The sequence below is a fragment of the Equus quagga genome, chromosome 11 (assembly GCF_021613505.1).
Source record: "Equus quagga isolate Etosha38 chromosome 11, UCLA_HA_Equagga_1.0, whole genome shotgun sequence".
In the NCBI taxonomy this organism is placed as follows: domain Eukaryota; kingdom Metazoa; phylum Chordata; class Mammalia; order Perissodactyla; family Equidae; genus Equus; species Equus quagga.
Window position 1 is genome coordinate 71,130,556 of NC_060277.1, and position 16,989 is coordinate 71,147,544.

The 16,989-nt window shown below is 40.6% G+C and overlaps 1 protein-coding gene across 7 annotated transcripts in view; it reads left to right on the plus strand.

Annotated features, from left to right (window-relative positions):
• The window catches only part of SMG6 (SMG6 nonsense mediated mRNA decay factor), a 209,978-nt gene that overhangs the window by 37,717 nt on the left and 155,272 nt on the right, over positions 1-16,989 (plus strand). For all 7 annotated transcript variants that reach the window (XR_006890534.1, XR_006890533.1, XM_046674928.1 and 4 more), the window contains exon 9: positions 10,153-10,214. Coding sequence is in view for 5 of the 7 variants with exons in the window: in XM_046674928.1 (XP_046530884.1) it covers positions 10,153-10,214 (62 nt within the window). In the remaining 2 variants the exon portion in view is untranslated. The remainder of the gene's footprint in view (positions 1-10,152; positions 10,215-16,989) is intronic.

Sequence of the window (16,989 nt, forward strand, 5' to 3'; positions counted from 1 at the left end):
GCTAGGCCATTTAAAAATATTATTGAAAGGAAATATAATAAGAATATCCAAGTTACCTCTAAAAATGAAGTCAGTGTTTGATTTAGTTTGAGTCTTTCTCTGAAGACTCATACTTGGTTCTGGGCCACTGCTAGTGTCTGTAAATTGAGTTACTTAGAACTGAGAACCACTGGGAGTTAGGGACAGGGCTCGTAATTGTCTGAGTGTGGAACGATCCTTTCCTTTGTCTATCTTCCCTCTCTTCTCTGTCTCCATTGCCATTGGATGGTTGCAACAGCTTCTTAACTGGTCTCCTGGCCTCCACACATTTGACCCCGCCCCACTCTCCACCCGCCCCTCCCCTCAAAAACAACACTAAAATTTCTGAACAGTAGCCAGAATGTCCTTTTTTTCCTTTTCTTTTCTTTTTGAGGAAGATGAGCCCTGAGCTAACATCTGCTGCCAAAACCTCCTCTTTTTGCTGAGGAAGACTGGCCCTGAGCTAACATCCGTGCCCATCTTCCTTTACTTTATACGTGGGATGCCTACCACAGCATGGCTTGCCAAGCGGTGCCATGTCCGCACCTGGGATCTGGAGCGGCGAACCCCGGGCCACCGAGAAGTGGAATGTGTGTACTTAATTGCTGCGCCACTGGGCCGGCCCGGAGAATGTCCTTCTAAAAATGAGGTTCGCTCATGTCACTTCCCTGCTCAAAATCCTTCAATGGCTTTGATTAAGATCAAACTCTTTAACAGACTTCTGCAACTTGGCCCAGCCTATTTCTCCAGCCAGAGATCTCTCTTGCAGGAGCACTCACCTGGCCATGCCAGTTTACCATGTACCACTTTGGGACCGTCACACACAGGCTTGACTCCCTGCTCCCTCCAAAACCAACTGATTAATTTACTCACCCACAGAGCAGGGATTATCTCTGCCTTGTTCATAGTTTGTGCATAGAAAGTGGCAAGTAAGTTTTTGTTGAATGAATAAGTGAATGGGTGGACAGAGTGTGAGAAGGCCCTCACCATCCTCAGACTCTGTCAACTCATTCATTTATACGATGGGTTTGAGCTTGTTTACTGCCTTTAGAGAACTACTTTCTTGTTGCCCACCTGATTCCTGAGTGGGGCTTCAGCCATTTCCTCTTCTGTCTTACTTTGTGCAGTGCAGACACAGTGTCCCAGCTCCCCTGCTTTTTGGGTGGATGGCATGAGAGTTCCCAGGCACTGAGAGAGATGAGTCAGAAAGAAGAGTCATTCAGAAAGTAACCTAGTCAGAGCAACAGTGTTGCCCTTTGGCTGAACTTTCTCTCTTTCTCTTTATACCTGAAGATGTTAAGCTGGTGGCACTTTTGAGCTGGTTGCTATAGATTGTCAGACCATAGCACAGGGATTCATAACCCTCAATCTATCACTTTCCCTTGATTAGGGATGTTTTGGGAAATGTCCAGGATCCCTCTAGCCTAAGTGAAATCTTTATTGGGCTTGGGTGTGTTCTGTTTCCATCCAGTTGCCAAGTCCTGTAGTGTCTTCAAAGGTGGCTACTTGGAGAGTCCCATTTATATTTCTCTGTAGCTTTTAGGGTTTTTGAGTTCCGTAGCTTTGAGAGTCTTTTGGCATTTGGTGTTTTTGTGCTATCATAGACTAGGATGGTGCTTGCTTAGAAGCTGACAAGAAAGGTTAGATTTATTTAGAATCATACGCATGTGGGCTTTCAGAATTGGCAGGAACACTGTAGATTGGTGATTCTCCAGAGGTGGTAGGCGATAGGTAGGTATCAAAATATCTGGGGAGGTGGGGGTTCTTTTGAACCATGCTCCTCTTTACCTCTCAGCCCATGAGAATCATTGCTGTTTCCAGTACATGTGTGTGGTAGCCCTCAAGTGTTATGCTGGTAGAAGATTTTTGAGATACCACTGTTAGAGATGATCTAGCCAGGGATCAGCAAACTTTTTCAATAAAGGGCCAGATAGTAAATATTTTAGGCTTTTGGGCCATACACTCCCTGCTGAAGCTATTCGGCTCTCCCTTTTGAGGGGAAAGCAGCCACAGACTATATGTAAACCAAAGAGTGTGGCTCTGTTTCGGTAGAATTTTATTTGTGGACACTGAAATTTAAATTTCATGCAATTTTCATGTGTCATGAAATATTCTTTTGATTTTTTTCAACCATTAAAAATTATAAAAACAATTCTTAGCTCATGGGCCATACAAAAAACAGGTAGGAGGCTAGATTTGACCTGTAGGCCATAGTTTGCTGACCCATGATCTAGCCCAGTGGTTCCCAAATCTGACTGTGTCTCAGAATTACCTGGAGACCTTTTTTTTTTTTTTTACTTTTTCTTCAGATTATGATAGTTTACAACCTTATGAAATTTCAGTTGTACGTTATTATTTGTCAGTCATATTGTAGGTGTACCCCTTCACCCCCTGTGCCTACCTCCCCCCTTTCCCCTGGTAATGACTAATCTATTCTCTTTGTCCACGTGTTTAACTTCCACATATGCATGGAGTCGTACAGAGATTGTCCTTCTCTCTCTGGCTTATTTCACTTAACATAATACCCTCAAGGTGCATCCATGTTGTTCTGAATGGGATGATTTTATCCTTTTTTATGGCTGAGTAGTATTCCATTGTATAAATATACCATATCTTCTTTATCCAATCATCAGTTGATGGACACTTAGGTTACATCCACATCCTGGCTATTGTGAATAATGCTGCAGTAAACATAGGGGTGCATGGGTCTTTTGGAATTGCTGATTTCAGGTTCTTTGGATAGATACCCAGTAGTGAGATGGATGGGTCATATGGTATTTCTATTTTTAATTTTTTGAGAAATCTTACCTGGAGACCTTTTAAAAATGTAGATTTGCGGTCCCGTTCCCCCTCCCTGAGGATTCGGATTCTGTAGGACTGGGGAATCTGTATTTTTTTATTTTATTTTTTTAAATTTTTTTTTATTAAGGTTATAAAAGTTAACATCCTTGTGAAACTACAGTTGTACATTATTATTAGTCATGTTGTAGGTACACCACTTCAACCCTAGTGCCCTCCCCCCACCCCCCTTTCCCCTGGCAACCACCGATCAGTTCTCTTTGTCCATATGTTAACTACCACCTATGAGTGGAATCATACAGAGTTCGTCTTTCTCTGTCTGGCTTATTTCACTCAACATAATACTCTCAAGGTCTATCCATGTTGTTGTGAATGGGACGACTTTGTCCTTTTTTATGGCTGAGTAGTATTCCAGTATATATATACCACAACTTCTTTATCCAATCATCAGTTGCTGGGCACTTAGGTTGGTTCCATGACTTAGCTAGTGTGAATAATGCTGCAGTGAAGATAGGGGTGCATGGAACTTTTGGAATTGCTGATTTCAGGTTCTTAGGATATATACCCAGTAGTGGGATGGCTGGGTCATAAGGTATTTCTATTCTTAACTTTTTGAGGAATCTCCATACTGTTTTCCATAGTGGCTGCACCAGTTTGCATTCCCACCAACAGTGTATGAAGGTTCCCTTTTCTCCACAGCCTCTCCAACATTTGTCACTCTTGGTTTTGGATATTTTTGCCATTCTAACAGGTGTAAGGTGATATCTTAGTGTAGTTTTGATTTGCATTTCCCTGATGATTAGTGATGATGAGCATCTTTTCATGTGACTATTGGCCATCAGTATATCTTCTTTGGAGCAATGTCTGTTCATGTCCCCTGCCCATTTTGTAATTGGGTTATTTGATTTTTTATTGTTGAGTCATGTGAGTTCTTTGTATATTATGGAGATTAACCCTTTGTCGGATAAATAACTTGTGAATATTTTTTCCCAATTAGTGGGCTGTTTTTTTGTTTCAATCCTGTTTTCCCTTGCCTTGAAGAAGCTCTTTAGCCTTATGAAGTCCCATTTGTTTATTCTTTCTATTGTTTCCCTCATGTGAGGGGTTATGGTGTCTGAAAAGATTCTTTTGAAGCTGATGTCAAAGAGTGGGCTGCCGATATTCTCTTCTAGAAGACTTATTGTTTCAGGCCTAATCTGTAGGTCTGATCCATTTTGAGTTTATTTTAGTAAATGGTGAAAAAGAATGGTTGATTTTCATTCTTTTACATGTGGCTGTCCAGTTTTCCCAGCACCATTTGTTGAAGAGACTTTCTTTCCTCCATTGTAGGCCCTCAGCTCCTTTGTCAAAGATTAGCTGTCCATAGATGTGTGGTTTTATTTCTGGGCTTTCAATTCTGTTCCCTTGATCTGTGCATCTGTTTTTGTACCAGTACCATGCTGTTTTGATTACTGTGGGTTTGTAGTATGTTTTGAAGTCAGGGATTCGGATGCTTCCAGCTTTGTTCTTTCTCAGGATTGCTTTAGCAATTTGGGGTCTTTTGTTGCCCCATATGAATTTTTGGGGGAATCTGTATTTTTTTACAAAACCTGTTCTTGTGATGCACACACACTCAGGGTTGTGGAATCACTGATACTGACCTCACTCAACCTTCTCATTTTATAGTTGAAGACACAGTCTTAGAAAGTTGATGTGACTTGCCAATAGTTACATGTCAAATAAATGACATAACCAAAATTTAGACCCAAGTCTTCAACTCTGAGATCAGTGGTCTTTGTTCATACCATTCTGTCCTATTCCTTCCCCCTACTATACAAATGAGCAATAAATACTGAATAGTCACAAATTTTGGGTTCCTTCTTTTCTTTATACCTAGTGCCAGTTTCTCTCCTGGGTTTTCTGGAGCTGACTGCTGATTTGACATTTAGCCCAATTTCCCTCTGGTCTCCTGGCTTTAAGTAGGAGAGATAATGAAGTAATAGTAAGTAAATTGCTTTAGTGTAAGACTTTGTTGAGGCAGCACTAAGCTGCAGTGTGAGAGTAAGAGCTATTGTTTCAAGGGGTGCGTTACTTGGAAGAGGTGGTTTTAAGAGGCATGTTTTACACTTGAATTCATATGGCTCAGATCCAGCCATCTAAGTGGGAAATCTCTACGTGGACTTTGTGCTTAATTAGAGCTAATTGAGCTGTCATCCTGCCCAGAACAGTTCAGGGGTGGAGAAACTAAAGGAGAGGAGTAATCCCCACCCATGCTCTACCTCAGCCTTGATGTGGCTCTTTGGTGCATGTGTAAGGGATATAAGGATTGATTTTGATTTGCTCCGTCTTTCTACAAGGCATTTGAGTCATGGTACTTTGCTTGCCTGTACTTCTTTCTTTATATTCTGGAAAGAGGAATACTGAAAGTGCTAATGAATAATTTTTATCTCTACTAGGTGATTATTGCATTGCTGACTTACTGATAGGTTTCCACATTTTGTGTGCCAGGTTCCCCCTTCCTTTCTTATTATGTCCTTAGATCCGACCTCCTGCAAGACTTTGCCTGGCTGAGGAATAGTGACAGTATAGGAAACAAAGTGCCTCCCAGCACCCAAAACCTTATGTTTTAGAACATAAATGGGGAGTTGACAAGTTGGCATGCTATTTATCTTTTGTTCTTAGACTACAAGTTCCTTGGTTTGGGGGACCTGTCTTGTTGCTTTGCTCTTGATTTTGCCCGGCATAGAAGCACAGGAATGAAGGTGGACAGTATCACCTCTGTGCTCACATTCTCTTCCAAGTTGTGATCTCAGTGCTTTAGGGAGACTGTAAATGGACTTTGATTGCATGCTCTGGAGGTCCTGGACGTTTACTAACAGGTACCATTGAAATTTGGCCTCCACCTTTGTTGTCTCATATCTAAGAGGATAGAGCCCCTTTTTAAAAACACAACAAAGTTTTTTTTTTAACACTTGATATATAAGAGTAGAGACATTCCAGACAGATAATCTAGAGAATGATAATTTATGCTCCCTAAAACACTTTAAAAATGCACGTTGGAACTCCTTTTAATACTGAGTAGTCTTACTATCCTTAAAATGATTCGCTTTTCAGAAATTTGGTTTTCCACACAGCTATTTAGAAGCAGGGGCAACTATTTAGAAATTGAAATTGGGCATATTTCAGAATCTTGTCCTCTTGTGTTGTATTGCTGCATCTGAGCAGCTGCTTTCTCCTTCTTTGCTCCACAGTTCACAAAGCAGTTAGGTGGTTCTGAGTGATAATTACCAGGGCTTCCATAAAACATTTACTCCTCAAAATGCTTCATATTATTTCATTTTATCATTTCTCCTCTGAGTTAAGTAATGTCAGTGGTAGAAATGCCATTTTACAGTTGAGGAACAGCCCAAACCATTTTACTCATTCATCCCGTAGTAAATAGCTGAACAAACCTTATTGTGAGTGTTCAGAGACCTACCAATCCAACTACTGCCGAAGTGTCTCTTTGGGTCCTGGCTTTTAAATGGTGCAGAAAGCTCATGAGTCCATAGTGAATTGGTTTTGGACTTGAACTACTAAAGAGCCAGGAGCCCTTTAGTAATTCTAACACTGTCTCTCCGGGCTACACCCAAGAGCGTTTTTAGTTTCTGGTGAACAGTGTAAATGTGCAAGGAAGATCTGGAGGCAGATAGTCTCACCATTCGAGGAGTAACATTTCTTTCCCTACCTGAGTGAGACTATCGGAGTGTATTGTTAAGAATCAAAAAGTTGTGAAAATGGAAGCCAGTCCATGGTGATGTGTTGCAGAGGGAGGAAGCTCAGACTAAGACTTTTCTTACTGTGGACTTGGTATCAGTTAAGTTTTCCAAAAGTTCTGCCTCAGTACTGCTGACATCATGTTGTTACATGCAATGTTACTTAGGCCTGTTTCGATCAATATGTAACAAATCTTCCTCAGTATAACATGCCACGTTGCTTAGGCCAATATTGACCAATGAGTAACAAATCTACTTCCTCATATAACATCTCCTGCCTCTCTCTAGAATGCATCTACATTTTTAGCTCCTTTCCTACTTGAAGTGTTGGTCACAATGAAGAGAAACTATGTTTAGGGTGACAGATAGTTTCAGACTAAATATAAAGCAATGGTTCTCATTAACGAAGGTCAGTAAGAATGTATGGTTAGTTTGAAAAAGTTCCCTAAGATTCCTTTCTCTCTCACTAGTTGAAAAACAGTGCATTGGGGCCAGCCCCGTGGCCGAGTGGTTAAGTTCGCACACTCCGCTTTGGCGGCCCAGGGTTTTGCTGATTTGAATCCTGGGCACGGACATGGCACTGTGCTTATCAGGCCACGCTGAGGCAGCATCCTGCATGCCACAACTAGAAGGACCCACAACTAAAAATATACAACTATGTACTGGAGGGGCTTTGGGGAGAAAAAGGAAAAATAAAATCTTTAAAAAAAAAAAAGAAAAACAAATACACTTTCCAGGGCCAGTCCCATGGCCTAGTGGTTAAGCTCAGCGTGCTCCGCTTTGGCAGCCCGGGTTCGTGGGTTTGGATCCCAGGTGCGACCCTACACTACTCATCAGCCATGCTGTGGCAGTGACCCACATACAAAGAGAGGAAGATTGGCACAGATGTTAGCTCAGGGTGAATCTTCCTCAAGCAAAAAGAGGAAGATTGGCAACAGATGTTAGCTCAAGGCAAATTTTCCTCAGTAAAAAAAAAAAGAAAAAAAGAAATACACTTTCCGTTAGATACAGTTAAAGTGCAATAATGGCAAATGTGAATTCAGATCATTAAGTGAGCTTCATCTACTACCCTAAGAGGAAAGATCTTTGGGAAGTAAAGATAGAACCACAATATTAAAAAACCTTGGCATGCTCATTTTACTTCAGGAGGTATTGTGGGCCATACAGTATGAGTTTTCTATCTAATCGGTAAGGAAAACTTAAAACTGAACTGCATCTGGTCATTCTTATTCCCTCATCAGCCCTTCATGAGTAAACTCACCAGTTCTCTTCCTAAGATAGATGGAGTTATAAGGGAAGGAGAACTGTTTTGGAATCAGAAGACCTGGGTTCAGGTTCTAACTCTGCCATTTATTGGTTTAAATTGCTTAAATTTCTGAGCTGCCTTGGGAATGGTAATTGGCTTGAATGAGATGGGTTAGTATTGTTCTGTTCCTACCAAAGTATGCTGTATGTATAAATATAACCAACTTTAAAGAATTCCTCCTGGTTATGGATAAGTTAACTAGTTTATGACTAATAGCTGTGGGCAAAGGCATAATTGAGTTAAAATAGGAATAAAGGGAGAATATATATTTTTACCTTTTTATTTTGAAATAATTTCATACCTATAGAAATGTTGTAAGAATAATACATAGAAGTCCCATATGTCCTTCACCTGGATTCTCTGGCTGTTAACTTTTTGCCACTTGGTTTATCCTTCATTGGGAGAGAATGTTTGGCTAACAATTGAGTGTTTACAACATGCCAAGCGTGCTTTTACTTGCCTTATCTCATGCACCAACCTATTAACATATAGGTAATGTTATCTCCATTGTGTAGAAAGAGAAACTTAGGGAGGTTAGATCATTTGCCTGAGATCCCACAGCAGGTAAGTGGCAGAGGTTTCACAGGAAAGCCCATGTTTTTCACCATGTATCTCTAATAGTAGATATACAGACTTGCATTCTGGCCCAGGTTTTGCTGCTAACAGTGGTACAGTCATGTATCACTTAATGACCGAGTGCTTTCTGAGAAATTCATCCTTAGGTGATTTCATTGTTCTGCAAACATCTTAGAGTGTACTTACACAAACCTAGATGGTACATACAGCCTGCTACATACCTAGGCTATATGCTACTAGTCTCATGAGATCACCATTCGTATATGCTGTCTGTTGTTGACCAAAACGTCGTTGTGCCAAACCATTGGCAGTTTATTTTGCAGCACTTACTCATCTTTCCCTTCTTTTCATGTAACCCAGTGTCCCTGGCCCAGACTCACCTCACTGCAGAGACAGGGTACCTTCAGTGAGGTGTCCTGAGCTTTTTAACTATATGAATCAGTGTTTGATCTGGTATTGCTGATTAAATGTAATTTGTTTAAGCAAAAATAAAGACTGAAGCTTGTATGCAGAGTTTGCTGTTGAAGTCATTGGCAAGGTGAGAATGCACTCCTTTTCCCACATCCAGCTTCCATAGGAAGTAGATGGAACTGCCAAAATTTGATTGGTGTTCTGTTTTGCAAGGGAATAAACCAGGAGAGTTTTTCTTCTTAGGCAAAGTCTCTAGGGGTGCTAGACTGTTCTTTGCCCTAACCACCCCTTTGAGATTCTTGACCCCTCTTCCTGTCTGGCTACAAGGGCCTGAACGTATTGCTTCTAGGAGACCGTGGAAGTTGATAGCAAGATTCGGTCTTTAGATTATGTCCACTTTCTTTAGAGTTGAAATTTTTTCCCTGCCCTTGTTTTGCTCAGAGGAATCTCTCCTCAGTTTTGGTAGAAGTAGATTTTCTAGAACTTTGAACTGAGATTGTAAATTTGATGGCTCATAGGCCAGATGTGGCTGGCAAATGTGTGTTTTTGGCTTGCCTAATGTTTAAATTTTTTTTTCATTAGTAGTCAGCATTTAGAAAACCAGAGGATTTCACATAAAAACTCAGCTTTTGGCTTCTCTTTAAAAGAAAAAAAAAAGGGAAAGAAATAATAATATTGGGCCCACAAAGAGCAGAACTGGAAAGGAACAGCCATAGATTGCTGTGGTCCCCACCAGCCTGTTTCATACCTGGCCGCTGTAGACACTTCACTTTTCGACTCCAGACCTAGAACTTGAACTTTAGTTTTAAAAGCTAGAGAAGTACAATTTGATGATCTAGTTAGTGGTGGGTTACCTTACCCTTGGTTACCTGCTTTCTTGGGTAGGTAGGAAAATAGCTCATAAATAAGATTAGGGACTTACCCAAAATCACTATTGTTCCTGTCCTTGTCAGGGCTTGATTTCTGTCATTATGGGGCCAGAGTGGCTCCTAGATCTGAGGGAGCTGCAGGCATCTTTCTACCCACCTTAGTTCTGATTCAATACTTCATTCCATACACACAGGCACCACTGCCAGCAGAGGGTGCTGTCCGCTCACTGAGCCTGCTGTCATTTTGGCTCAGCTGAGCAGCAACGGTTGGGCATGTGCCCTGGGTCTGTGTGAGAGTTTGGGCATGTCCATTTGGTTCCCATCCCTAGTGCCCACCCCTTAGACCCTGGCCAGGTTGTTGTGTCACTAGGGACTCTGTTCAGTAACAGGAAACTGGGGAAAGTTTAATTGTTTTCTCCTCTCTCTTTTTCCCATGCAGCTGAACAAAAGGTTCATCCTCAGTTTTCTCCATGCCCATGGGAAGCTGTTTACCCGGATTGGGTAAGTGTGCAGGATGTTTATTTTATTTTCCTACATTACAAGTCATTTTGGAATTTAATATTGTTAGCAACTAGACTGTGTTTGTAACTGAGGGCACAGGGTGTGAATTCTTAGAGGCCTCCACCTTCTCTTCTTTTCCTTTCACTCACTCTCCTACTGTGCTCATGAAGTTTGGGAAATATTACTCTCCATCCCTCTGTCTCTTCTTTCTCTACCTTCACTAAAACCCCCTTTACACACAGTCTTTCCCCAACCCCCAACCCTAGTCCCTCTGGGTTTCTCCTTCTCTGCCTTATGGCTCAGCCCCTAGTGAGCTCCTCAAGGAAGTTATGCTCAATCCCTGGGTGCAGCTGCCAGGGGTTATCCTTGGGGGAATGCTGTCCACTAATTTCCCTTAAACAGAAGAGTAACATTTTCTTTCCTCCAACATTTTCTCTTCCTTCTGAACCATACCCCTTCCTTCTTTGCTCAGGTTCCTACACCATATTGCTGATCTCAGTAAATGCTAAGACTTTTCTATGGTTTCACCATCCACCATGGATTTATATATAAGTCTTAGGGAAGGTGGTGTGTGCAAAACTCTTGTTACTTCGTCCTTTAAATCCCTGGAAAGAGATCAAGTTTTGAGTATTCCTTTGGTGGATCAGAGTTTTTCCTCACTGTGTAAAACTAGTGATCCTAAAGCCTGACTGATGCCTGCACACCAGAGCAGATGTGTGCTGAGTGCCTCTTCAGTCTGAGAGAGGAATAGGTGGCACTGCTCTCAGACAGGTCTTCTGCGTTGTAATATTTTCTGAGTTGGAGGTTTTATTATGAGCTACCCTTTGAGGTGATTTGTTTTGAGTTATAGATCTCCTGGTTGTCAATGTTTCCCTTTCACTTTCTGTCATAACCTTGTAAGTTTTTCTGTAATGCTCCAGGAGGTTTCCTTTAGTGGGAGAAGCTGAAAGGCTTTGTCCTGCTTGAAGAAACACTTTTCCAGGAATCGTGAACTAGAAAAGTGTGCCTATTACATATTCACTTGTCATCAGCCTGGGCAAGAGTGACAGTGATGGCCACTGCAAGAGTAGTCTTGATTTTGGAATGACTTGGAGTCGTGCCAATAGATGTATCTCTATTAGTAGAAAGAAGTGTCAAGTGATTCACTTAGGAAAAGTCAACGAAGTGCATCTGTAGCTCCCTCCACCCCACATAAGCTCTCCTCTGGCAGGGGTTTTTGCCCACACTGTTGTATCCCTACTGTCTCACACATCGTGGATGTTTAGTAAATATTTGTTGTATGAATGAGTGAATCATTACAAGAAATGGATAGATTGTGAAAGACTGGAGAGAAGGATCTAGTATTCTAGTAGGTTGTAGTAGACCAGGGCAATCACTAGTGAGTAAGGTAAAGCTGCAGTTACAAGGTGAGCAGGATGATATCAATACCATTTCATAAAATAACACATCATAGCAGGAAATACTATTATGCTGCACTTAAAATAGGTATTATGGTTCGTATCTCTTTATTATCTTTTTTAGTTCTAATGTTTTAAATCTTTCTCTTCCTTACTACCTTTCCACTTGGTATCTTCTCTCTTTTTTTCCTTTTCTTATGTTTGTTCCTTAAATTTTCATGTACCGTGTTGTTCTAAGTGAGGATTTCTCAACTGTACTATTGATATTTTGATTTATAATTCTTTATTGTAGGGGGCTGTCCTGTGCATTGTAGGATGTTTAACAGCATCCCTGGCTTCTATCCACTACATGTCAATAGCGTCCTTTCCCCTCTCCCCAGGTCGTGACAATTAAAAATGTCTCCAGACATTGCTAAATGTTCCCTGGGGGCAAAGTTGCTCCTGTTTGAGAACTACTACTCTAGGTATTTCTTAGATCTCTTAGAGACCTTTGGGACCAAAGAAGTTATAAAGTCTTCGTCCAGAATGTAGGAATATTTAGGATATATTTTTATCAGGTTAAGCATTAGAACCTTATTTTTCCCCCTTTTAAAATTCTCATATTTAGATACACGTATCTTGGAGGAAGCAGGGGAAAGAACCACAATAATGATTAAAAAGCTAGAAAATTATTTCTGAGAAGAAAAATTAATCTTAAAAAAATTAAGGTAAAAAAGGTTTATTTAGAGACAGCTGTGGGGTACCCTAACTATGTTTAAATATGAGTCATAACCAGATAATTTTGATTTCTGTGGGACGACAGCAAGAGAAAATAGGCTTATGTTGCAGCTGGAGAGATTTGAGTTAGGTGTAAGAAAATTTCACAGAGGGAAAGTGTTCAGGAATTTTCTTCTCTGGAAGCCTTTAAAAAAGAATAGATTATCTTCATTTGTCAGAGGTGGTTTGCTGTGGTCCAGATTATTTTTCAGGATCTCTTCCATTTCTACATATAACATATTCTGTTGGCAAAAGATAAGGCCAGTCTAGTTTCACCTTCATAAAAAATGAGTTATAGTGGTGTTCACATGAGCAAAATGTATGTAAGTTCTAGGCACTCCAGCCCCTCGATGAGTATTTTCTCTTATGCTTTCCTGGAGGTAAAAGAGAATTGAGCCCCATATTTATTCTGGAAGGCAGAAACAGCAATAACTTTTCTATTGGAAAAAAAAAAGTACACAAGTCTGTAAGACTAGAAAAGCAATGAGCCCAAGCCACACACAACAACATGGACTGTTGCCTAATTACCAATAAGATGTGAAATGTGGGAGGCGTTGAAAACATGTTAAGAGTGAGGAGATTGTAATGGGGAGCAGCTGAAGATACATCCACTGTCCCGCCTGCCTTTTGAGAAAAGCCTCGGCGTTGCTCTCTCAGTCTTTGTGTTCTCTGTGCGTGGTGTTCCAGATTGCATCAGTAGAGGTTTTGAATGCCTACTGTGTGCAATGCAAGTCTCCTTACTCTCAGCATCCAGTGAAGAAGAGGTTCGGAGTGTTAGATGGAATCAAGTGCCAAAAAGAGTTTGTTTTCCACTAGTGACTGGTTACAAGACGTCGAGAGTGAACAAGTCAGAGCCTCTGTGGGCTTCGGTCTCCTTATCAGTAGTTTAAATAGATGATCTCCAAGGTCCGTTCCAGTCCTTGTGTTCTGTGGCACTATGATTTTTTCTCTCATTTCTATCCTGTCACAAGGCTTTGTTTTTTTGGGGTTTTTTTTTGCTATTGGGTCACTCCTATCTTGTTCAGGTTTTAAAAATTAAGAAGTTGAGAAAAGTTAAGAAGCCTGATTCTTTTCTGCAGAGAGTGTTGTCTAGCCCAGCTGTGTTCCTCAGCATCTGAGAGGTTGGGTCCTGCCCCGTTAGTCACTGTCTGAGTCACTCCCGGGTTTAGGTCCCAGTGTTGTCTGAAAGATTGGTTTCTTGAAACTGCCATTCAAATGAGACAAGATGTCTCTAGAGATCATGTCGGAAAGCAGTTACTTAAGTTAGTGAAACACATATCCTGAAAATGATTGTATCTTTTGCAGTGTTAAAGGATAGGGACAGGATCTTCTCCGGCTCAGGAAGAGGAATCAGTCACGGGTGCCGTATGGCTCCTAACAGACACTTGCTTTCCTGGTGAGAGGCTGATCAGTCTTGTGCTTGGACTCCGCTGTGAGAAGTTGGGAAGCCGGCAGCCTGTAGATTTCTGATTTGTGACAAATAGAATAATTTTGTTCCCATTATTGCCTTGGTTAAAGTTACTACTTTAGTTTTTACTTGCTTGCCTGGTCATGCTATTTGCACAGCTTTAAGTTCTCTTGGAATTCAAAGACCGATATATTTATTTTGGATTTTGAATTGTTAAAAATATAATGTTTGTGTCTTGATTTATTTTTAAAATTATAACTTTTATATACAAAAGCCAGAAGTATTCATTATAGGGGAAATCTTTTTACTATATACAGTGTTCATTGTAAAATATTTAGAAAACCCAGAAAAAAGAAGAAATAAAAAATTACCTATATTCTCACTATCCAGAGATAACTATCCACCGTTAACACTTGGTATATATTTTTATTTTTTTCCTATACATCACACACACACACACACACACACACACATTTTTTACATGTATGTATAAGTAGGGATCACAATAAACTACTTTAAAATTGTTTTCATTTAATATATGTTGAACTTTCCCCCACATGATTAAAAAAATCTAATATAACTTTTAAAAAATAGAATTTAATTATATGGATGTGCCATCTGAATCATCTTTTATTGGGCGTGTTAGGCTGCTTCCAATTCTTTGCTCTTATAAATTGCCATCTTTTTATGCTCTCTCCTCCTCTTCCTCTGCTGCTACGGCTGCTGCTGCTTCTTGGCTAAAGCTTTTACAATTATTACATAAGTAGTATATAGAATCTCCTTATAAAAATATAACATTACAGCTAAGGCTAAAATTTCTTTCAACTCTCCCCCAACCCCTGTGTCCTCCAAAGAGATAACATTAGACATCAGGTTATGTATTCTTCCAGACGTTTTTACTGCATTTACATACTTACCTATGTATCCATAAAAACCATGGTTTTATTTTGTGGTTTTTTCCTGAACATAATTGTATATTGTCATTATCTCAGTTTTAGTATAATTTTCATTCTGTAATATGGGATGGAGCAAAGAGAGAGACATAAAACTACTCTCAGGTAATTTGAGGCCAAAATCAGACAGCATTTTAGTTATAAAATTGGGAATCAGAAACCCCATTATTGAGCTCTGAGGAAGAATCTTTTATCTGTGCGTCCCTCTGTTATTGCCTAACAAAGCTGATTTTGTCTGAGTAGATCCGTCTTCCCTCATATCTCAGGATTGAAGTTACTCTAATATATCCTTATGCATTTGATTTTTTTTCTTTTGTTTTAATCATATTGAACTAGTTAAAAAGCAAAGGGAGGATTTTTTTTTTAACTTTTTAAAAAAAAGATGTGGACATTTGGCCTTGTGCTCATTTGAGACTTCTTTCTGACCTAGGGAGTGTTAATGGGTCTGTTTCAATTCCCCTCCCAGGGAAGAGGCTTCCTCAGACACAGCTTCGAAGTAAGACTGTCCCACGTGACACTTCTGTCATGTCGTTCTGTGCTGGCTCTCTACCGCCTTTCAACACGGAGACACATGGCTCTGAAACTTGCCCAGTGTGGCTGCTTTTCAAGCAGAGTGAACTCTGCTATTCTCGTAATGAGAAGTGCTAGCCCCCCTCCTCACGTCCGACCAGAGAGAGTGCTGCACAGTGTCAGGATTTAAAATGAAACCTTTGTTATAGCCCATGGGGAGAAGTGGATCCAATCCAGCCCCAAACATATCACTCTCTGCCATTCCAAACCTATCAAGAGTTTTAATGGTTCTGAAACTTTTGGGGGGGGGGGGGAGAAGGTTTTTTTGTTGTTTTTTGTATTTTTTTGGTTTTTTTAGAGGAGGCACTTGAAATGGCATGCAGGGGGAAAAAGCAAATTCATGGCATGTTTTGTGCCAATGAAAATGAGGAGAGCTCAGCACAGAAAGGAGTATAAACTGTAATTGACCCATAGCTGTGGCATGACTTCTGGGTACCAGAAGGTCAATAATAGGAGTTGCCATCCAAGGGCAAAGAATGAAGATTGCTGAGAGCAGAAAGCTCTAGAGTTTTCTAACGTGGGAAGGGAACTATTCAGGGGGAAAATCGCCAAGGTTCAGGTGAAACTAGAAGCACCGTTTTCTAGGACTTGAAACTGTTTTGTATCTTTTGAGAAGGATACCCTTCCCTGTGGCTTTCCAGAAGCTATTTATTAATCCAGCCTGGAGCTGTTCCTCACCCCACCCCCCGTGTACCACAAGCAGTTTGTTTGTTGGGGGCGGGGGGTTTGAGAATGGATAAAAGATATTTTCCTGACCACGAATTGTTCAGTGTGGCCTTAAGGCTCATGTGCCTGGTTTCTCTCTCTAGCACCAAGTTTGAATTTGCTTTTTATTTCTGAGGACTTCAGCTGTGGTTAGTTCCTGTTGCCAAAGGAGCTCCAGGCATGCACCACTGTTTAGGATCTAGTGGCCGCATTTGGCAAGCAGTGGTTTGAATGACCTCTCTTTAGGAGCCCTAGGTCACTGGCTGGATTTCTACCTCCCTACATTACAGGCTCTTCCTGTATTGGGAGTGGCAGTTGACCAGGGTATTATATTTCCACTGGCCTGAAAACATACAGACCCTGATGTGCAGAGGCTTGTGAGAGGGAGAAGGACAGCAACCCAGGAAAGACGGAAACAGATCATTGGGGCCCTAGGTCTAGGCATTCTTCAAGGGGAAATTTGGGATTTTTAGGTGGAACAATTAGTGTGATAGTACCTAAGAAGACAGCAGCAGAATTATGTCTGGTTTCCTGAAGTAAAGCCTTGAGTAAAGAATATTTAGATTCATGAACCTCTTTTTATAGAATATGGTTTTCATACCAGAGAGTTTGGGGAATATGTAGGTCTTAGAGCTTAAAGGAAATTTGTTCGCTGTTTAGAAAAACCGACTGTTTCAGAGAGAAATTTTGATTTCAGCTCGAATCCAGTTATTGCCAGGGGTTAGGAAATAGCATACCAAAGCATAATAACTCATAGCGATTTATCCAAAAATTGAATTGTTTTCATCTCCAAACTCTGAACACTTCTTTCTCTTAAATTTGTTCACAACCTTAGGAGATCGGGAAGGTTTGTGAAAGTAGCAAAGAAACGTCCTAGGTATTAGTTGTCAGCTTTTCGAGAGAGTAAGAGACATAGAGAAAGAGCGAGAGCAAGAGGGAAAGAGAGAGAGAGAGAATATGTGTGTGTGTATGTGTATGTGTATGAA